Source organism: Mastomys coucha, unplaced genomic scaffold (assembly GCF_008632895.1).
Source record: "Mastomys coucha isolate ucsf_1 unplaced genomic scaffold, UCSF_Mcou_1 pScaffold23, whole genome shotgun sequence".
Taxonomy (NCBI): Eukaryota; Metazoa; Chordata; class Mammalia; order Rodentia; family Muridae; genus Mastomys; species Mastomys coucha.
In genome coordinates this window covers 16,726,869-16,750,138 of record NW_022196906.1, presented here as the reverse complement: position 1 = coordinate 16,750,138, position 23,270 = coordinate 16,726,869, and the positions used below count along the sequence as shown (strand labels likewise).

At 42.3% G+C, this 23,270-nt stretch overlaps 1 protein-coding gene across 13 annotated transcripts in view; it reads right to left on the bottom strand.

Moving 5' to 3' along the window:
• The window catches only part of Bbs9 (Bardet-Biedl syndrome 9), a 409,213-nt gene that overhangs the window by 332,223 nt on the left and 53,720 nt on the right, over positions 1-23,270 (bottom strand). For all 13 annotated transcript variants that reach the window (XM_031345639.1, XM_031345633.1, XM_031345628.1 and 10 more), the window contains one exon: positions 22,811-22,924. In XM_031345639.1, coding sequence (XP_031201499.1) covers positions 22,811-22,924 — 114 coding nt within the window. The remainder of the gene's footprint in view (positions 1-22,810; positions 22,925-23,270) is intronic.

Below are 23,270 nucleotides of genomic sequence, written 5' to 3'. Positions count from 1 at the left end.
AAAAAAAAAAAAAAAACACAGTAAACTCACCAGAGAGTATGCCTTTAATCAAAGGCAGGGGCAGGTGATCCCTGTGAGTTCAAGACCATCCTAGTGTACATAGCAAGTTCCTGCCAACGCAGTTGATCACATGAGGCCTACTGAACAGCCACATTGTGCACAGCACCAGTGAGCACTCAACCAGTGTGGCTTTCTGCCCCAGTACCCGGAACTCTGTTACTGAATCATCAAAACATCACAAACTAATCCTATAGTTCTGAACTTTATTTCTATGGCTATGCAGCTCAGACCACATTCATCGGCCTGAGAAATTGTTCCTGTTTAGCGTCACAGACACTACCCAAACTTTTCAATATCCTTATTAATCACTATGGCTTGTGGAAACAAAGTAGCTGAATTTGAAACAAGTTCAATTTCATTTCCTTCAAAGATTAAGTCATCTTCCTGCACCTGAAATACTGACCAAGGCAGATGTCCACAGGTCCCACAGAGAGCCACTTCCCCCACAGGAAGACATGGGATGTGCACACCCACAGACCTCACGCCGATCTAAGTTCTGTGTGAGTGGCAACCAGCTCCTTTGTACTTCTGGTCAACCCAATTCTTTTTCTGTCAGAGACTGATTTCTGCAGTGGTGTGACTAACACTCCCCCTGGCTTTTCTGCTGGATCCCTTCACGATACAAGTCCACTTCGTTCAAATGACATCAACATTTTCAGGGATGCTCACAACTAAATGCTAAGAGCAGAGGCTGCAAAGAGCTCCCGTTTGTTTCTTCACTGGCTTCTTTCCAGGACACGCCTTTATCTTGTACCATTAACAGGACTGAGCAGACTTCGTAAGAGAAGCCACAGAAAATCCTCATCAAAAGGTCTGTGCAACCATTGCTGAGCCCTCACACACCTCCCAGGGCCATATGTGGTTCATTAGGTCCAGTGTGGCCTGTTCAGTTACTATATACTCTAAAAGTAATATGCTGAAGGCACAGACATGACTTCTTCCCAGGAGCTTAAGCCAGTCCTAAATAACAGTTTACATGGCAATGGCAATATCCCTATGCAATCATACAGCTAAGTGTGAGGGTTTCACATAGAGTTAGTCATCAGCAAAGCAAGGGCTCATACTCAACATCAGTATGAGGAACATCAAATCCTTTCTCAAGCTACCACAGTGTATTCTCCCCTGTAACATTTGAATTCAATTCTAAATTTTTTTTTTTTTTGGTGAGGCTGGCTTACTCTACTCTATATTACACTAATGACTTTTAAACCTACTACAAACAGAATTGTAATTCTACACAAAATTTAATGTGTATCCTGTAGTCTTTTTTCAGTTGATTTTGTTTCTTTTGACATGTGCTTTTAATGTACAAGCAGTGAACACTGGGTATTTTATGCTTTACGTTTTAAAATACAGTCTTAAAAGCTCAGCCAGAAATGTCCATTTTAAAAGGCAAACTGCAGCCAGCTGGCTCTGGGAAGACATGTGCAAAGTGGAAACGTAACCAACCGTGATCCTCCGCAGGTCAGCTGGAACCGCTCAGAGCACTCAACATGGTCTCCAGCACAGGCTGCAGAGTGTCTCTCAGCTAGCAAGTGCTCCTTCTAAAGACCAAGTGCTTAAATACTAGTAATACTGTGGCATGCTAAAATTATACACATTATTCTGTATGAAAATGCAATTAGAATATGTGTTCATTATGAGCACAGTATGGAGTCCATAAGTAACTAATAATAATGCTAAAGAAGCTGTAAGCCTTTAATGATCTCTTCTATTCTCAAAGGTTGGTCCACAGTGGTTCACAAATAGCTCTCGTGTAAGTAGAAATGGCAACTGTCCAACACGAAAATCACTGAAAACTATGGCAATCCTTTGCAATTCTCTTTCTCACATACAGAAAATAAGCCTTTTAAGGAAAATGCTATGAAGCATCAGTATGCAAGAGAATTCTACAGTGAGGTATGTACTTCTACACGATTACACATATCTGCACTCCCAGGACTCGAGAGGCAGAGGCAGAAGGATCATCCATCCCAGGCTAGTCATAGCTACATAACTATTTTCCTTTATATAGATAGATAGTAATGTTTTCCATGGAAAACCAAAAACATAAAGTTCTACTCTATCTTTTGCAAGGACAGACTGTGGTCTAGATTTCAGAATCAATAAACTGCATATTACTAATGAGAAAGAATCCCACAAGTGGAAGAACCATTCTATTTTTAGTGTAGTCTTTAGAAGTGTTTAGAAGTGTTAGTCAAACACTTCCATCCTCAATAGGAAAGGCTAAGGAAACCAGGAACAATGAACTACAGATGGTAAGGATGACGTTTCCCCTGCTAGTGCAGGGCTCAGCACTCAACAATTTCATTTTAAAATGCCCCCCCTTTGTGTTGATTTCCTAAAGCAGGAAGTCTGTAAGAGAAAAAAATTGTCAGTAGAAAACAAAAGTGAAAACGGCATAATCGTTATTTCTTTTTTTTTTTTTTTTTTTTTTTTTTTTTTTTTTTTTTTTTTGATTCTTCAGCTGACAGCAAGAGGATTTATTGTACACGAGTTACACTTGGCCACAAGAGAACAGAACTAGTCCAGAATGCCAAAGGTCCAGTTTTGGTTGTAAGAGAAGCAGTCATTTTCCCAGATGATCTCGGCGAGGTGACGTTCCAGGTCTACGGAGACTTATTACCGACAGCAGCACACAGCCCAACAACTTATTCCGATGTCTTGGCCCTCAGCATCCCTTACTTCTGGTTCTGCGGGCTTCGTGGGTGCACAAACTGGCTTACTTGGACCTCTGCCTCATCTTTCTTCTCTTGCGCTTCAGCCTGCGCATTCTCTTCTTCCGCCACTTCGCTCTCATGGCGTAGGAGTCTCAAGGAAGATGGCGCTAGAGTAGTGCTGCGGCTGGGGTTGTGATGAGGGATCACCCCTACAAAGGCCTGGGAGAGGAGAGTCTATCTCGGTTCACCCTTCGTGGGCATACCCACCACAGTGGGGAGTCAGGGCAGCAGGAGCGTGGAGCATCTGGTCACATCAGTGAGCAGAGGGGCATGCTTCCGCCCAGCTTCATAAGTCCACAACACAAAACCCAGGGAACGGTGCCTGATGTCAGGTTGGATCATCCCACATCAATGAATGTAATAGAGATACACACGCACCCAGAGACATGCATACAAGCCAGGCTGATCAACAAGGTGATTCTGCACTGTGTCCAGTTGGCAATTAGAATCATACATACATATGTGTATATGACAAAACTATTCCAGAGCTGGGGGGCAGTGCTGAGGATCGACTGAGGACCTTAAGACCTGGGGAAGTGTTCTATCCCTGAACTACCCCCAGCCTGAATCGTTCTGCTCACCTAGCTCCTGTAATTTCTGTTGTGTCTCATGTTGGCACCAGCAAGCGTGAGGGGGAAATGCACATGTAATTCATTTCAGCAAGCAGGTGAGTGGGAGGGAAAGTAATCAGTGCTGTTTAGAATATTTAAGCCATAAGAATCCATATCCTAAGCACGAATATGGACTAATAGGTACTAGATGCATTCTGAAGCCTCTTGCAGACTTGAGGATAAATTTCTGTGGCACCAACCACAACGCTCATCTTCAAATGACAAGAACTGATGCAGAGGTTGTTCATTAGCCAGTGATGGGTTCATCCCTTGTGTGATGTTTAAGACAGATTGTCAGGATGACAGGATCTGAGTCACCAAGGACACCACGCACGCGCGCGCGCACACACACACACACACACACACACACACACAAATATCAACACCTATGTGTTGTCCAAATGTCTAGCATTGCCGCAACTTCTAAAAATAAACTTTCTAAATATCTGTACGTGTTACAGCTTGGATGGAAAGGTACCCTGGCAGTCAGGAGCCAAGGAATATCACAGTTAGCACTGTCACCACCCCCACAACAAACCACACACAAGACAATTATGAGGGGATGAGACCCAGGATGGGGGGGCTGCCTCTGCTCAGGTGAGAAGCAGGAGGGAACTGAGCAGAAGGCAGGATTTATATAGAATTTCTTAGGCAGCAAAGCTCTTCAGAGTGGCCTGGGCTAAGTGAGGGTCAACAGTGTGAAGAGCGATGAGATAGCAAACAGGCTATGCCTGGATAGATTGGAGAGATTCTGTGGCCTGATCTTAAACCCGGTGTGAGTCTGTCGCAAACTCTGGTCTTCAGTTTGGGGTAAAGTCAGGTCAGGTTGTTCTTTCCTTTAGCTCTAGTCTCCAGGTCAAGTTGGGGTTGGGGTTTTTTCCTTTGTCCTTTTACCCTACACTGGCTGTCCTGGAACTCACTCCTCTAGACCAGGCTAACCTCAGAGATCCACCTACCTCTCTGCCTCTTGAGTGCTGGGAATTCATTGAATTTTTATTGGATATATTTACACATATCTACATATATATTTATATATAATTATATATATATAATATTGGAGATATATATAAAATAAACTCTACAATAGTTAATCTTTCCTTTGAGGACCACAATTTCTCTCCAGTTTTAATGTGCTTAAATGATATTTTCTCAATCATGTTTTTTACTAAAAATTTTGTTGCTGGGATCTTTTCTCAATCAAACACTTGGGTGCTCTGAAGGTGCCTATTGATGGCTCTCATGCCAACTCAGAGGCAGGGAAGATACTCCCTTTGTAAACTCTGTAAATCTTTAAGGGTTGCAAGTGGCCAGGCCCCTGCCTGAGGAACTCCTGCCCCAGACACCCCACATGGTCTAACAGCTGTATGGCATAATACTGAGAGGCATAATAAACAACAGAAAAAAACAGATTTAGGATTTGCATGACATTGAAGCCTTCATAAGAAAATGAGAGAGCAGGGCTGGAGAGATGGCTCAGTGGTTAAGAGCACAGACTGCTCTTCCAAAGGTCCTGAGTTCAATTCCCAGCAACCACATGGTGGCTCACAACCATCCATAACGAGATCTGACTCCCTCTTCTGGAGTGTCTGAAGACAGCTACAGTGTACTTACAAATAATAAATAAATATTAAAAAAAGGAAAATGAGAGAGCAACAACTAAGCAATTGACAACAGTAAACTAAAACACTAATCTGCATGTTTCTGTGCTGGGAGAAGTGAGGGTCAACAGCGCGAAGAGCTATGGTACAGCAAACAGGCTATACCGGGACAGTGACAAGGAACGCATCTATCGTAGGAGCATCCTGCAATGGCTTGAAGGGAGGTCAAGGGCTCAGATTAAAGGCTACAGGAGAGTGCTAAGGACCGTCCTTGCTTCTGCTGTTTTCTCAAAGTCCTTGAGCTTAAAACACTCTAGGGTAGCATTTCCTGGACACCATCCAAGGTGGTGGGACTTAACTAGCTGGATACCTACTTTCACATGCAGAGATACTCACCCAACTGTGCACTTAGAGCTCTCTCCAGGTTTAGCAGTAAGACTCTAAACACCAGATAGCTAAGGAATAAACCCTACATTCTCCCAAGGGTAAGTCCCAGGAGACTCTAAAATCTGAGGGTTATCCTCAGCTACATGAGCTTGAGGCCAGCCTGAACTACATGAGACATGTCTGAAAAGAAAGAGAGGAGGTGAAGGGAGGAAGGGGAAAGAAGGGGAGAAAGGGAGGAGGAAGAAAAGAGGGGGGAAGGAAGGGAAGAGAGGGAGGGAGGAAGAGAAGGGAGGGAAGGAGAGAGGAAGGGATGGAGGGTGGGTGGGTAAACTTAACACATGGTAACCACAAGGAAGGACAGCCACATCACTTCTGAACAATTAACACAAAGTGTGGATCTGCAAAAATTAGCAAGTAACTAACTCATACAGGAGCCAGTGGATTGTTTTTAGAACAGAGACAGCATATTTCATCAAACTAACACATTTCCTGAAAGGAAAGCATCAAGCATCTTCTCACCGACTCACAGCTAACATTCTCACAGCAATGGCCTTTTCAAAAGCAAGGTTTCCAAGTATATCTGATAAAAACAGGTATTTAAGTAACCCTGTACATAGTAAAAATCCCAAGGAAAACAATGCGTTCTTCCAGCCTCCATAGAAGTGTACAAAGGTGGCACACATACACTCACACAGGTGCACACACATTAAAAATAATAAGCCTTTAAAACTGCAACAAAATCTCAATCATTAACAGGCAGTGGTGGTGTACACCTTTGGTCCCAACACTCAGGAGGGAGAAGCAGGCAGATCTGCATGAGTTCGGGGCCAACCTGTTCTACAGAGCAAGTTCCAGGACAACTGGGGCTACATAGGGAAACGCCATCTCAAAAAACCAACCTAACAAAAAGGATTAAGAATAAATTTGTAGGCGTGCTTCTGCTTGTCTTTCATTCATATTACATGAATGAAAGGTCTAAGTGAGCGTAGGCTCTAATCCACACCAAGGAAAGCAAGAATCCTCCAGAATTCTATTACACGAGGATAAACTAAATCATGACCATGCATTTCGCTGTTTAACAAACACACTGCTAAGTATGCTTTCTGCTTGAGAGTTCTCACTAAGGCTCCAGAACATAATCTAACCAAAGCTGCACCCTGGAGCTCAAAAACTCGGCTGCCATCTGTGCATGCTGTAAAGGAAGTGCTCCTAGCCTGCTTCTTCCTTACAGAGACTGAGAAGGCACTGGGGGCTATGAGAGCTATGTGGGCATCAGGCTGAGCGCACGGTCACCACGCACCGGCTCACACAGCACTGGCAGTGGAGACCTTGTTGCCACCTTATAAGCAGGTGGAGAGAGACAGCACCCCTAAGAATAGAGATCCTGCCTAGAGTATCTCCGGCCCTATGCCCACCTTACAAAGCCTATTGCCGAGTCAGAGAGGTTTGTGAAATGCCCTGGCTTTCCATGTGAGAACACAATACGAAGTCATCACAGCCTCATAGTCAGCTAGCAACTGAACTTAGATACTTTACTCTTCTTAAGCTTTCTGCTGGGTGTACAGAACTATCTCTGATGGCTTTAGTTTAATTTCCCTGAGGTACGATGATGCTGAGCATCTTTTCATGTCTCTATTAGACCACATCTTCAAAAGAGGGCATCAAATATTTGTCCATGTGTCTTGGATAGTTTTTATGTCAATATGGCACAACCTAGAGTCACCTGAGAGGAGGGAATCTCAACTGAGATGCCTCCATAAGACTTAGCTATAGGCAAGCCCTTAGTAGGGCATTTTCTTAATTAGTAATTGGTGTAGGAAACCTCTGCTGATTACAGGTGGACAAGCCCTGGGCTAGTGGTCCTGGGTTTATAAGAAAGCAGCCTGAGTAAGCAACTAAGCAGCATGCTTCATAGCCTCTACACCAGTTCCCACTTCCTGCCTGGGCTGCCCTCAGTGAACTGTGACTCAGGATATGTAAGCCTATTAACCCTTTCCTCCCCAAGTTGCTTTTGGTCATGGCGTTTCTACACAATACTAACGCTAAGACACCACCCATCTTTACAATTTGAGCTGATTGTTTTATTGTTATTGGGTTATAAGAACTCTTTACAGATGCTGGGGAGAGGGCCCAAAGGTTAAGACCACATACTGCTTTTGAAGAGGACTCAAGTTAGACTGTTAGCTCCCACACCCAGCACCTTACAGCCACCTGTAGCTCCAGCTCCAGCGCCAACGCCCTCTTCTGGACTCCTCAAGCACTACATTCCCGTCCACATGTGCACACCCAACACAGGACATACTTAGCTATCTGCACCATGAATGTTGTCTCCTTGCCTGAGACTTGTTTTTTAGACCTTTGCTGTCATCTTGTGAAAATTAGAAAGTTTCAATTTTGCCAATTCATTATTTTCTTTTATACTTAATAATTATGTCCTAAAAAAAAAAAAATAGGCCATAAAGATTTTCTATTTTATTCTGTAAGTCTTAAAATGTTAGATTTTACATTAAGGTCTAATCTATTTCATGGCAGTTTTTATATATCAAACCAGGTAGCAATGGAGATTAATTTATTTCTCAATGAATATAATCACTTCACATTTACTGATAGGAAGTTACCAGTCACATATTTAATTAATCATTTTGTCAAAAAATTGTTTCATTTGATATATGTCCGTGTATACACAAACATACACACAGAGGGGGCACATATCTCTTTCCAAACACTACATCCTGGTTCATTAACTATGTATCAGTCATTCAGACAACACCACACAATGCTGCCATCTATAAACCTCAGTCAGTCTCAGAATCAAACAATAGAGTAGTTCAATTTTCTTCACCAAAGCCAGCTTGGGGCCACAGAGAAGTTTCCAGACTGGCATGGGATATACGATGAGACCCTGCATTAAACACAACAGTTAGAAAACACTAACTGTCCATTAGCCGATGAATGCATTAATGCAGTGTGAGTATCCACATAAGTGAAAACTGTCATGAAATAAAACAAGACAGTTTGAAATATGCCATCCCGCATCATTACTATTTATGTCGACTGTAAAGGGGACTAGTAGTGCCATAGAGTGACTGCAGTTACTGAGGACAGTTTATCCAGTGGAGTGAAATGTTCTAAAATTGACACAATGACGCAGCAGAACTCTAAGTATAGTAAAGAACAAACAATGGCTCCCCCTTCCCCTTTGACTCCAGCCTGGCGCCCAGTGACACCTACACTCAGGGTGGGACTTTCTTCTTCACCTATTATTCATCTCTGGAAAGATCGTCACAGACATCAGAATGGACATCTCTCAGCTGCTAGATGTTTCCCAGCCTAACAAGGTATCAGTCAAGATTATCAAGGAGGGGCTGGGGGGGGCAGAAGGGGAGTGGGGGCTTGGAGGAAGTGGGGGGGCTACTGCTTTGGTGGTTAAGGAGGTTGAAGCACTTACTGTAACCTGACAACCTGAGTTCAATTCCCAGAACCCACAGTGGGAAAACACTGACTCCCAAAAGTTGTCCTCTTACCTCTACAGGAACTGTGAGATTCCCGGAGGGACCCCCACACTCAAATCCCGGGAGTGACGACCCCACACACCACTAAGACACGGACCTGATGCAATCTGCAAGAGGCTTTTTTATTCCAGCTAGCTGGGGCGAGACTCATATCCCTTGCAGGGGTAGAGGAGTCTGGCACCAAGCAAAAATTTAAACAGGTTTTTATACCCACACAGTTGCTAGGAAAAAGGGGAAACTAAGGCAGGGGAAAGTATGGGGTAGTCTCTGATTGGAGCTGGCTTGTGCTAGGGTTCAGAACCAGGTTAGCCACCTGGCAATTGTTTGTTACCTCATTTTTCTTTTCTCTTGCCAGGCCGCTCCAATCTCTAAGCTCTGGGAGCTGGTCTCCCATTCTTCTATGTCCTGGGAGCTGGTCTCCCATTCTTCTATGTCCTGGGAGCTGGTCTCCCATTCTTCTATGTTCTGGGAGCTGGTCTCCCATTCTTCTATGTTCCTGGAGCTAGCTTCTCATTCTTCTAAGTCCTGGGAGCTAGTCTCCCATTGAGTTCAACTAACTGCAAAGTTCCCACAGTACAGTTTGAAAACTTTAACCTCTCAGAACATTATGGTACATGTACACACACACACACACACACACACACACACACACACACACGTACATACACACACTCACATACACACTCAAACACTCACTCTCACACATACACACACACACGCTCACACACTCACACACTCACAATCAGACATGCACTCACATACTCACACACATACATACACACACACTCACACTCACATATATACACACTCATACTCACACACACAATCATACATACACTCACACACTCACTCATACTCATTCACACACACACACATGCTCATACACTCACACACATTCATACACTCATGCTCATACACACACTTCATCATTGTGTTATATCAAGAAACAAAATCTACACATCATGATATTATTTAGAGCTAAGGATTTAACCGTCAGAAAAATAAATAAATAAAGTTAATGTTAGACATGGCCAAGTATAGCTATAATTCCATCACTGAGTAGGCTGAGGCAGGAAGGTCATGAGTTCAAGACAAGCCTGGGCTACATAATAAGGCCATGTAGATAAAATGGGGAAAGGTAGAGAGAAGGAGGAAGTGAAGGAGAGAGATGATGACAGTGTGTTTTGCTGATATCAGTTTGTTAATATTATATCTCTCCATCTACTATCTCATCTGCTACTAAGTTTAGCCCTGCAGTAGAAACAAGCCATATTAGACAGTGTCCTTAAACCCCCCATCATCATCGAAATCATACATGAATGTGTGTGACACATAGCAACTTTCAAGTAGGAAAAGAAGAGATTGAAAAAGCAAAATAAAATAAAAACCTGCTAACAAGACATAGAGTAGGGGACTGACTTCCACACGTCTAACTTGCTTTACAGTGGCTATTGAGATACAACTTGCCCAACTGCCCAATACTATATATATTCTGAGAATGCCATGATATATCGGCCTTTAAAATCCAGACAAATGGCTATTGCCAGGTAATCTTGAAACCAGGGGAAATCTACAAGAAATACATCTCAGGTATATTAATAAATTAAGGGCACCTTAATTTTAGAGTCTTCATTAACCAAGCAAAGCACTACGCCTCCCAGCTGCCCTCATCTGCCACGCTTACACTCATCCCAAGATGATTAGTAAGCACCCTTCCCGTAGTCGCTCTACTCTGCACGCTACCAAGACGACAATGTGGTTTTCAGGAGCCGAGGTGGGAAAGGCAGAGAAAGAAACAGGTGAATGATGGAGCCAATTTCCTAAGTTTCAAAAGAATTTGTCACCATCATTCAGAAAGAAAAGAACCATTGACTGAGTCCCAAACTATATTATGTGTTGATCAATCAGGAACAGCCTGATACTGCTGAGAAAACCACAGAATAACAGAATTTGGAATAACTTTTCATGGAACAGCAAAAGTTTAACTTCATATCCTTTTGAACACTAGCGACAGTAGACATATTAATAATGTGAGGCCCTGTTCCTAATATACCTGGGCCATATAAAGCCACTGCCAGGGTCTGAAACAGTCACAACAAATCTCTCAGCCTTGCAGCATAAAATTCAGTTGATAATTTCTTTGTCTAACACCTAATAAAATTCATTCTTCCAAAATTGTGGAAAAGCTCAGCACAGTCCTCCCTTATTATAAAGTTTCCTGTTACAAGGTTGCAAGATTTACACATATGTTAGGCTTCATTGTGGAAAAGAGACCTCCTCATAACACCCTCTTTGTTATAAGACTCCGTGCTTTGCCTCCGGCTAGATATATAATGAGAGTGAAACGAATTTGGACAGATTGTTGAGAAAAAAGAAAAAAGAGCAGTTCTTTTTAGTCAGCCCAGACTCCTCCTGCCCCACGAGGCTTTTCATCTAAACTGTTTTGTTCCTTTTCCCTCTTATTTTTATGTATTCCCTTCAGTAAATGAAACATGATAGATTATTAAGATCAGTTTGTACTACTTTAGAAACTGTTGATTTTCATATACTTCTGCCTTCCAAAACTTTCAACAAATGCCATCTTTAGAACAATGAGCTATACTAGGACTTGATCAAGCAGCTGCAAACAGCCATACAAAATCCTAATTTTCCACTCAGACTATGTTCACAGTCCCTAACGTCATGAACGCAACTTTCCAAATTAGATTTAGGAATACCTCTGTTATCGTTTCCACCTTAAACAACACTACCTCATTTCAGCCAAAATCTGGAAACACTGACTTAAAAGATTTGTGTGTGTGTGTGTGTGTGTGTGTGTGTGTGTATGTGTGTGTATGTGTGTGTGTGTGTCTGAGAGTGTGGAGGTCAAAGGAAACCTCAAGTGTCCGTCCTTGCCTTCCATCTTGCTCAAGACAGGATGAGACAGGGTCTCTCTTGATTGCCCACCACTATGAAGACCAGGCTAGCCCACTCAGCAGCTTCAAAGGATCTCCCATCTCAGAAGCACTAGAATCACACATCCACACCACCATACATAGCTTTACCGGTATCTGGGGATAGGAACTCAGGTCCTTGCATAGCTCTTTACCCACAGGGCCACCTCTCTATTGTGAACTCATTTTTAACTTATATTTTTAAAAAATCATATATTAAGACAATATACAAGACATTTAATATACCCAGCTTAACCATTTCTGATATTTCAAATTAGCCAGAAGTGATAAAATAAGCATACATTTTTGTTTTAAAAGTATAAAGACTAAACATATATAATATCATTCTTCCACATAAAGTATGCTTATTACTAGAATTCTAGTCTTAATACTTTGGGCAATATTTTATAATGGTAATAAGAATCAGGATTGGAATATCTACAGCAGCTTCGTTCATATTTGCCCCAAATTAGAGATCATTCTAAATCTGAAGATTATCTCCTTAATTTTTATATATGCATCTCCTTTCCTCAGGGGACTAAGGAACTGACAGGATGAGAACTGAGCCAGGGCCCTGCTCAGGAATGCTAGGCACAGGCTCTTCCACTGAGCCACACCTAGAGTGACACTCTTGGGATCTGGGTTTCTTTAAACACACACACACACACATACAGAAGGAGAGAGAGAGAGAAAGAAAGAGAGAGAGAGAGATTATAAGAATGTTTTTGTTTTAATGGGCTATGGGCTGCTTCAGATTGTCCACAGCAGCTGACTATGATTTGCCTCATGCTCTGGTTAGGTGTGATTCTGCAAACTGCAGATAGTTTCTTCAATTATGTGACATTTGGAATTATGGGGACTTTTATATGGTATATAAATGCTAGGACTACAAGAAGTGATGTTGGTTGTTGGTAGATGGGTTGGTGAGTTGTTGCTGGTTGTTGGCTGCTGTTGTTTGTGGTTTGTTAAGTGGTCATGCACAAAAAAAGGAACAAGAAGAAGAAAGTAGATATTCTGACTGCAAAGATCAAACTTGCCCCAAGGAACTCAACACCTCTAATAAGCAGAAAGTAGTCTAACAATACTGCCTTCCCCTTTCCAATCCCTGATTTTATTCAGGGATCTCTTTCCTTTCTCCTCTATCCTTTTTCTCTCCTACCTAGTATTAGGAGTTGGAAGGGTGGAAGGAAGCAGGTAGAAAAATGTGGAAGAGAGAAAAATCCACAAAGTAGCAAAGACAGCTACACACACATCCAGACCAGTAATGTTTTCTTTTCCTTCTCTTTTCTCTTCCTTTCCCTTCCTTTGTCTTCTTTCTTCCTTCATGACATCTTCCATCCTCCTTCCTTCCTTTCTTCCCTCCTTCCCTCTTTCCTTCTTCTTTTCCTATTTCTGTACCTGCAGAGTCTCACTGTGTAGTACATGCTGACTTCAAACCCATGATCCTCTCATGTCAGCCTCCTGAGTGCTGGGATTAGAGTGTGCACCAGATCACTGGAACTCCGTATATCACAATGTCACTTGAGTCATTTAGCCTTCCCAATTCAATAACACAACATGAAAAAAAAAATGTGTAGATTTTAAATTGTCAAATCCGACCAAAACTACCAATTTGACTTGGCTTGATGGCACACATTTGTAATCCTGGCACTGGAAGAATGAGATAGAAGGGTGGCCACAAGTTCAAGAGTAGTCTAGGAAACATAGAGTTCTAGGCCAACTTGGGATATATAGTGTGTAGTGATTTGAATAAGAATGGTCCCATAGGTCCTATATTGTTGGAGGAGATGTGTCACAGGAAAAATGTTTGCAGTTTCAAAAGTCCATACCAAGCCTTGTCTGTCTGTCTCTGTGTCTGTCTCTCTGTGTGTGTCTCTCTGACTCTCTATCTCTGCCTCTCTTTCTGTGTGTGTGTGTGTGTGTGTGCGCGCGCGCGCGCGCGCGCGCGCGCATGCGCGCGCATGCTCAGCTCCTTCTCCAGTTCCAAGTGTGCCACTGCACTCCCACCATGATGATAATGGCCTAAATCTCTAAAACTGTAAGCAAGCCCCCAATTAAATGCTCTCTCTTATAAGAGTAGTTACCTTAGTCATGGTGTCTCTTCACAGCAATAGAACAGTGACTAAGACACAGTGAAATCCTGTCTCAAAGGGGCTGAAGGGGGCAAAGAAGAAAGGAAACTACCACTTTTTTAAGACAAGGTTTCTATAAATTGCTAACATTTTCTGGCTCCGAAATAGCTAGGCTACGGCCCCTGTATTCTACCACATCATTAGGCTTAATAACTGCAATAATATGAACCCCCACATCTACTCAGGGCCACGACATTCAACCACACTGTCAAAGGCAGTGCTGGCAAGGACTTCACTATCATCGCATTCAGCCACAAGAAACAAGTTAGGATTTTTGTTGTTATTCTTCAAACACACCAAGAAGTTTCAGATCATCGTTTTACTCTCCTCCTGCCCCCCCATCCCCCACCCCCCTGCCCATCCTTAAGAACAGAATGCAAGAGTGTATAGAGAAATACTCAGTATTCACACTTTACAAAATATAACAACTGCAAGTAATCATATCACTTAATTTGAAGACTACATGGTTCTGTCTTTAGAGCCCTTGGGAACAAAAGGGTTTGTGTAGCATAATACATATAATAAATAGTTATTTCCAGCCACACACATGATGGCTCACGGCCATCTGTACAGTTACAGTGTTCTCATACACATAAAATAAATAAATCTTAAAAAAAAAAAAAGAAAAAAGAAAAAAATTTTAAAAAAAGAAAGTTAAACTATTTATGCTATTTAAAAGTAATATTGTCTTATAGGCCATAGATCAGAGATTGTATAAATGTTATATACATGATAAGAAAAAATCAGCACAGGATGAGAGTCAGCATTACACCTCTTGATCTGACTCTTCACCATGGACTCTTAAGGGACAAATGAGGGAAGTCTCCGATGTTACACAACACCTATACATCCAGCAGGGTCTTCTCAACATTAGTCTCTGATAGCTCAACCATATACACTAGGAAAAGGGGTGGCATGACTCACTGGTGAAACAAGGGCTATCAAAACACCCATCGGTTCTCAGGGAGGAAACAGCATTAGCTTTTACTAGCAGTAACATCCACAGAAGAAACAAAGCGGGGTTCTGGCTGTTCATTCACCCCATCAGAGCATATCAGTTCTCTCTCTAGATAGTAATCAAAGACTCCAGCTGGCTTAGGGAGCAGCCTCTCCATAGCCACATGTGGCTACTAATATGTGTCCTTGGCAGACAAGAAAGGGCTCCACTTTAGACCACGAGAAGTTATTTGGAGTTTGCCTCAACATGAGGCAAAAGTTCTGCCTTATCCTTCAATTCACTATTTTCTTTGGCGGGCCTTTTATTCCAAAGTATTCACAAATTTTTTATTTATGTGACAATATAATCCTATAGCAGTTTATAGAAGTCATTTTATTATTTGAAAAATATCCCACCATGCTCATATATATCATTGGTAAAATTCTGTTCACTTCCTTTACTGACAATTATACTTTGAACATACTAGAGCTTTATACAGTTTGTTCTTTCCACCTTACTGACAACAGAGGACTAGTGTGTGGCCAGACCTCTCAATCCACACCGTGCACATTATGTCTGCACTATGACATTAGACTTCCTAGATGAGTTCTACCTTTCTTAGATTCTATTTGCCTTTAAAAAAAAAAAATCAATGTAGAGTACTTGGAAAAGTTAAAGACAAATTAACTTTCACACCACATACAGAGAAGGTAGCATTATGAAGCTGACGGCAAAGCTGGGGCACACCTGTAATCCCAGCAATCAGTCTTCCGAGGCAAAAGAATCACAAGTTTGAGGGTGACTGAAAATATATGGCAAGACTCTATCTCAGAAAAAGAGGTCAGGGTTAGTGTCTCAGGTTCTGCCTCCAGCACAGCACCATGGTTAGTGAATGCCTGTAATCCCAGCACTTGGGAAATAACAGGAAGGCTGGAAGTGCAAGGTCACCCTTGTGTAAAGAAATTTTAACCTATCAACATGGTTGCTCTGGCAAGAGGTCACATCCAAAGACCTTCTAAGTGTGAATGATCTGGTTGGAATCCAGACACGCCTCACACCTTAATCCCTCTGGCTGGAATACAGAAACACCCTTATTACACACCTTTAACACTGCAGGTAAATTTAGTTTGTAGAAGGAAGCAGCCATGTCTGAAAGTGCCGTCTAAAGGAGGGGCAGACAAAGTGATAAATCAGAGAAAGATCTGACAGAATGAGTCAAAGATAAGATACGCCCAAGTCACACACAAGACCAGAACAGGAAAGAGAAGACAAGAGAGAGAGAGACAGGGAGAGAGAAGAGAGGCATTTTTTATCAGGGGCAGTTTTACAGAGACAGGTTGAAGAAGCCAGAAGATAAGAACAGACTGTCAAGAGTTAGAGGCCAAGCAGAGCAATTCAGTCAGAAGCTAAGAGAAGCCACTTTGCATCAATCACCTTGGAGTGTAGTTTGGGCCAGAACAACTGAGTTGAATGAATTAACCAACTAGAAGAGAGTAGGCTTATTCAGTTTCTAAGATGACAATTCCATCTGGTGAATAAATGTTACTTTTATACCCTTGGGCTCATAGATAATGTGAGATCAACCTGTTCTATAAGATCTAGTCTCCAGGAAAGTGTTAAGAAGTGAAGTGCCTCATATTAAATATTATAGAATTTAACTAATTGTTTAAAGCCAAAACCATTTTGAGATATGAGGATTATAACAAACATTGAGTAGTTTAAATGTTATGTTACACACTTAAAATTCGTGACAAAAGGGTAAATATTGTGCAGAAGTAACCATACAAACTTTTCTCTACTGCCAAGCTTGACCTGTATGCATACTGCAGCTGGCATAATGGAAAATGATTGTAATCAAAGGAGAACTCAAGAGGTCTGGTAACCTCTTCTATTTCATCAATTTGGAACATGTGACTACCCTAAATTCTACCCTGTGGTGGCAGTTCTCATATGTCTTAGTTAAGGTCTCTACTGCTAAAACACCATGGCCAGAAGCAACTGGAGGGGGAAGAGGTTGCTCCTCTTACAGATTATGGGCAAGAACTCATCTAGGACAGGAACATGGAAGCAGGAACTGACCCAAATGCCATGGAGAATGCTACTTACTGGCTTGCTCATCCTACTTTCTTACAGCACCCCAGTACCCATCATCCACAATGGGCTGAGCCTCCCCACATCAATCAATAATTAAGAAAATGCACTACAGGCCAATTTGCTAGGGGCATTTTCTTAACTGAGAGTCCCTCTTCACAAATGACTCTAGTTTGTGTCAAGTTGACATAAAACTAGCTAAAATGACATATCTATTGAAAATAAAAAAAATAAAAAATAAAAACTCAGAAGTCACCTAGATTGATAGCACAATGATATTTGTTCTTAAAACTATCCCCCAAGCATGCTGTATACATCTGCTGATACTCTGTGGATACAAAATGTCCCCCACAGGTTTGTGCATTGATGGCTTGGTCTCCAAGTGTTTACACTATTGTGGGAGATGTTTGAAACTTCAGGAGATGGGATCCAGTTATAGGAAGCACATCACCTGGAGCATGCATTTGGGAAACTCTGCCTCAAAGAAGTTTTTAGAAAGATACCTTTTCAATTTACTTATTGCCATACTCCCCATGTATTTCATATTAAAAATCATCAAGCTTTACATGTTGAATATAATATGTTTAATGACTGTTCCCTTCTGGTGAAGAAAAAGCTAAATTCCAAAAATATGAAATTATTCTGGATTAGCTGAGGTTGGAACATCTCAGGGACATCCTGCTCCACGCTGTGTCACCAAAGGCTGTGGCTGTGGCTGGCACCTAGTCACTCCCCTCCTCCTGTTGCTGGGTCCACAGGTCTCAGATATAACTACATTGAGAATATGACTAGATTTACAGAAAAATATCTATAAATTTTGGTGTAAGGAATATTGAAAATGAGGAAGAAATGACATAAAATCATCCTGTGCAGGACATCAAATCTCGATCACTCTCTGAAGAAGGAGCAGGCAGAGCATGGTGGGCAGGGAGGGGCAGGCAGGGCATGGTGGGCAGGGAGGGGCAGGCAGGGCATGGTGGGCAGGGAGGGGCAGGCAGGGCATGGTGGGCAGGGAGGGGCAGGAGGGCATGGTGGGCAGGGAGGGGGCAGCAGAGCATGGTGGACAGCAGGGAGGGGGCAGGCAAGGCACGGTGGACAGCAGGGACCCAGATTTATACAGTGTCACCTCAACCTTCATCAGAAGCTTCCCCCTCCATGAAAAGCACTTAATGCAGAGATGTATGGTGACCAAGGTTCTGAGAACAAGCAACTGTTGGGTGCTCAGCCTTAAGTAAGTCACTACTCCAAGGCTCGGGAACATTAGCGAAGAGCATTAGGGCTTGTTCAAGGACCCAGAAGGCAACTTAGCTTATATGTAGAGTACAGGAAGAATTAAAAGGGAGGGGATGTGGGGTGAACTGGATAAAAACACATCACATTAACAAATGATATTCTCGAATAATACATTTAAAGTTAAAATAGAAGATAAAGAGCTGGGCGGTGATGGCGCACACCTTTAATCCCAGCACTTGGGAGACAGAGGCAGGTGGATTTCTGAGTTCGAGGCCAGCCTAGTCTACAGAGTGAGTTCCAGGACAGCCAGGGCTATACAGAGAGACCCTGTCTCAGAAAAACCAAAAAAAAAAAAAAATAGAAGATAAAAACCTTTTTTTAAAAGCAACTTTGATTTTAAAGTTTTTAAAAAGCCTTTCCTTAAGCAGAGCACACATGTAATCATCTAATTCCAGAAGCAGAGAGGCTGAGGTAGGAAGGCTATAGCAGGTCCAGGGCAGCCATGACATGCTGAGAACAGGCCAGCAGGATGGCATGGCAGGCTCCGACCCAAGAAGGTTCTGACCTGAAAGACATTTCCTACTGAAGAAAAAGTGTGTGTGTGAGGGCGTGTGAGTGTGTGTCTGTGGTTGTGTCTGTGTATGTGCATATGTGTGTGTCTGTCTGTGTATCTATGTCTGTCTGTATGTGTCTGTGTGTATGCATGTGTATATATGGAGTATGTGTCGATGTATCTGTACATGTGTATCTGTGTGTTTGTGTCTATATATGTGTATCTGTGTGTGTTTGTGTACCTGTATAAATGTTTGTGTGTGTGTCTTGTGTGTGCATTTTTTAAGTGTGTGTGCATATAAGTGTGTGTGTGTCTATGTGTGTGTCCCTAACATTTCATTTTGGAGACTTTCTTGAACTTCCTTATAAGCCAAAACACCAAGCAAAATGAAACTGAACATAAACATATAACCTAGAATCAAGTCAGTGTTCTGACATAATCTATGAGTAATAAAGTTAACCACTTAGGGGGAGGCAGTGGGCAAAGGCACTTGCTCTCAAACCTGATGCCGTGAGTTCAATTCTCAGGCCCCTCAAGTTGTCTTCAGGCCTTCACGTGCACACGTGCACATGGCCCCTTTCCTCTTTGTTCCTGCTCTGCTCCCAGTCTCTCACTCTCACTCTTTCAGACACACACACACACTTAAATAAATGTAACAACAATCTTTAAATTACATACTTAAAGTTTGGCCAAAGCAAACTCCAGTCCTTTCTGCTAGAAGAGTCAGTGTAGATTCAAAGGCAGCTCGGTTAGGGGAGCTGGTGTTCTAACTCCACAGGATTCTTCATGCTGAAGCCTCAGTTCAACTCTCTCTTCTCTCATTAAAGAGAACATGAGCAAGTTTTCAGCTGTAGAGCTGGAGCAAGAATGGCAGAGGGAGGGCACAGTGTGCCCGGGTGCTGCAACGTGGCATCACCAAAAACCCTGCCAAGCTCAGACTCCCAGGTTACCCAGACTCTCACCAAAAACCCTGCCGAGCTCAGACTCCCAGGTTACCCAGGCTGTCACCATAAACCCTGCCGAGCTCAGACTCCCAGGTTACCCAGGCTCTCACATAAACCCTGCCAGGCTCACACTCCCCGGTTATCCAGACTCTCCAGGATATTGAGACTCAGAACAAGCACGTTACAATGGTCTCGTGATCCAAATGCCAATCAACGTTTCAGGTGTACAGCTGGGAAGAATTCACACATTATATCCTATCAGATATTAACTAATAATTTCCCTTTTAAAAAAAACACTTCTTTGCAGTTTAAGAAAGTTTCTATCTGTTTTTAGTCGAAGGAAGAAATTTCAGTTTACAATTTCCTCATTCATGATATGCATTATTTTTGTTTTGTTTTTCTGAGACACAATTCCGTCAGGGTCTCATCCCCCTGCCTCCACCTCCTCAGTACGTAGATTACCTACCTGGGCCACCCCTTCAGGCTGCGCTCCCCTTGTTAATCACAGGCAGTCCCAAACAACAGACAGCAGTAGAGGCCTGCCCTCTAGTGGTAGGTCGTCCGGTGCACAGCCCGTGTCTCCTCACTTTATCTAAAGTAGTACCAGGTTTTATTTTTTACTTGATTCCTTTCCTCAAACACTAAGTTTTCTTCACATTTTTAATTCTAAGTAACTTTCAAATTAAAAGAATGACTCACTCTTAAGTGGTTCCAGTGTGCACCAAGAGGATCCTGACCCAGGTCTAGCCTGACCCAGGTCTAGCCTGCCCCAGGCAGTTCCAGCATGGTCTACAAGAGACCTGTCTCCAAAAGTGCAAACCGCACAAACAAGCAAAAGAGAGCAGCGCGCTCCCTCGGCAAAGCAGCGCTGCTACGCTCAGTTCATCGCACTCGAGACAGCCTGGCAGGGGGAGTGAATGTCTTTCTTTCGTTTTTGTTTTGTTTTTTTGTTTGTTTTTTGTTTTGTTTGTTTTTTGTTTGGTTTGGTTTGGTTTAGTTTTGGGGCTTTTTTGGTTTTTTGGTTTTTTTGTTGTTTTTTGGTTTTTGGTTTTTGGTTTTTGTTTTTTTTTGTTTTGTTTTTTTCGTTTTTCAAGACAGGGTTTCTCTGTGTAGCCCTGGCTGTCCTAGAACTCACTCTGTAGACCAGGCTGGCCTCGAACTCAGAAATCTGCCTGTGTCTGCCTCCCAAGTGCTGGGACTAAAGGCGTGCGCCACCACCGCCCGTCTCTGAATTTCTTTCAAATGAATAAAACTTGGCAGTGACTTGCCTTCTTCCCAAATGCTGAATGTTGTGTACCAAGGGGGAAACATTCAACAACCATCAGACTCCAGCATTTCTACATTCTGGCAAACATGTTTGTCCAGTATTAGGGACTGAGTGCAGGGCGATTAGCACACCATCCACATTCCCTAAGGCAGTTTCATCGACTTCTTGAAAGGGTCTTGTCCAGTTCAGGCAGCTAGCCTTTGATTCAAGAAGATGACCTGGATTCAAGAAGAAGTCCTGATCTTCCTGACTCCACCTCCTTCTGTTTCAAGTTGTAAAATGTTTTGTTCTCACCACAAGAAAAGGAAAGCATATCAGAATGGCCGCACACGCTTGGTTGAGCATTTTCGATGTGAGACACAATTCAAGAGCTAAGAGAAGAACTGGTAGGCCTTGTTTTCAGCTGGTCCTAGTTATGCACAGGGGAAGAAATGCCTCCTCGCTCAGCTTCCGCTCAAAGCTGAGGTTCTTCAACTAAAGACAGCGTCCCAGAAGAAAAGCAGACATATAATAATTTTACATGATCTTAGAACCTTCGTGAGCAAATGAAGGCCAGAAGGAACAAGTTCACTTGTGAATTTTTAGCCCATACTGGATGAAAATGTGGGTTGTCACAGAGAACCTCCACCAGACAAGAGGGTATGGGCAGACAGTCCCAGCAGGAGGTGCTCAGCATGGGCTACTTGTCAAAGTCTCCTATGAACCTTTACTCAAACAGAAGAATATTCCTCATCTCAGTTTAGGGAGCCCGCCTCTCACAGAACAGTCACATGACCTACTTGAGCAACATCCATCAGTGTGTCAGGGGTAGGGGAAGGGGCTTTGTTTGCTCATTTGTTTGTTTTGCTGCTGAGGAGAGCACTGGGGCCTCATAAATGCTGAGCATAACTATCAGTGAGCCCCAGGCCCTGCCCAAGAGCCTGTGTTTTAGAAGAGTAAGTCCTGAACACCATCACACTAATCTGACAATCCACTTGGAAAGCCATCAAACGTGTTGCACAGAAGCAAAGAATGGCCTGGTGAAAACTAGAAAGCCAAATTCAATCTACACAGTGTTGAGTACATAACCTGAACCACAATGCTATGAAAACAACCTCTTGAAAGAGCCAACATGCTGTCCTCACAGCACAATGTTTGCATTCCACATATAGAGTAATTGTGTTTCATTGTTGTTTGTTTGAACAGGGCCATACTCTCATCCAAAGCTAAGGAGGAACTCACTATCTACCCTAGGCTACACCTGAATTCATGGCAATCCTTCTGCCTCAGCTTCCTAAATACCAAGAGTAGAGGCATGAGCCACCACACCTAGCTAGAGCCATAGAATTTAGCAATTTGCTTTGGTGATTTGGTGAGAACAAACAAATTGAAAACAGTTAAACAGGCAATTTGGAGATCAGGTCCCCCAAAGATGTCAAACATTTTAAAAGAACAGTGATCATCAACGTGAAAGGCAAGGAAGGGTAGGAGGCGGTGCTTCGCGGTCGCCAATATTCCTTCTCATACAAGTCCCAGCTCTCTCCTCTCTCCATTCAGCTGTGTCCTTGACCAAGCATTCAAACAGATGAGGCCGAGGAGCCATTCTCATTCAAACAACCACAGATATTTAGAGAGAGCACTGAAGACTATATAATAATGCAAGGCATGTGACTATCAAACACTTCCATTTTTTTTAAGTATACATTTTAATTATTTTAAGTATCTAAATATAAAATTTTTACTAAAATACTTATTTGATTCTTTAAGATTCAAACCATACAATATCCCACTGTAATATGAGCAAAGGGTGTAAATCTGCCACTTGAATATGTGTATAACTCAAAGCAAATTACCTTTTATACCACCAAAGGGTCCATAAGTCATATTGCAGGCTGTCCTCTGAAGATGGTGCTCATACATTAATTTTATCTGATATTGGTTTCCATGTTCCACATTACCCAATGTCCCTATGGGGAAAAAACAAAGGGACCACTTTAAATCTGTTTATACTGATTTATATTAATTTCTTCTCATCCTCTGTATCAGCCTTAATTCAATTTTAATAAAATTAAAAATGACAAAGCAATAAAAGATAAGAACAATTAATACACTGTTCACAGAAAAAGACAGCACAGTTAAAAAGAAAAATTTGAATCTCAGATTACAGCATTAGAGAAATAATAAGGTAGGGAGCATTTTATTATGTATTTCTATTAAACATTCCTGAGTAAGGCATAATTATTTGTTTTGTTTTGTTTTGTTTTTTTTCGAGACAGGGTTTCTCTGTGTAGCTTTGGCTGTCCTGGAACTCAC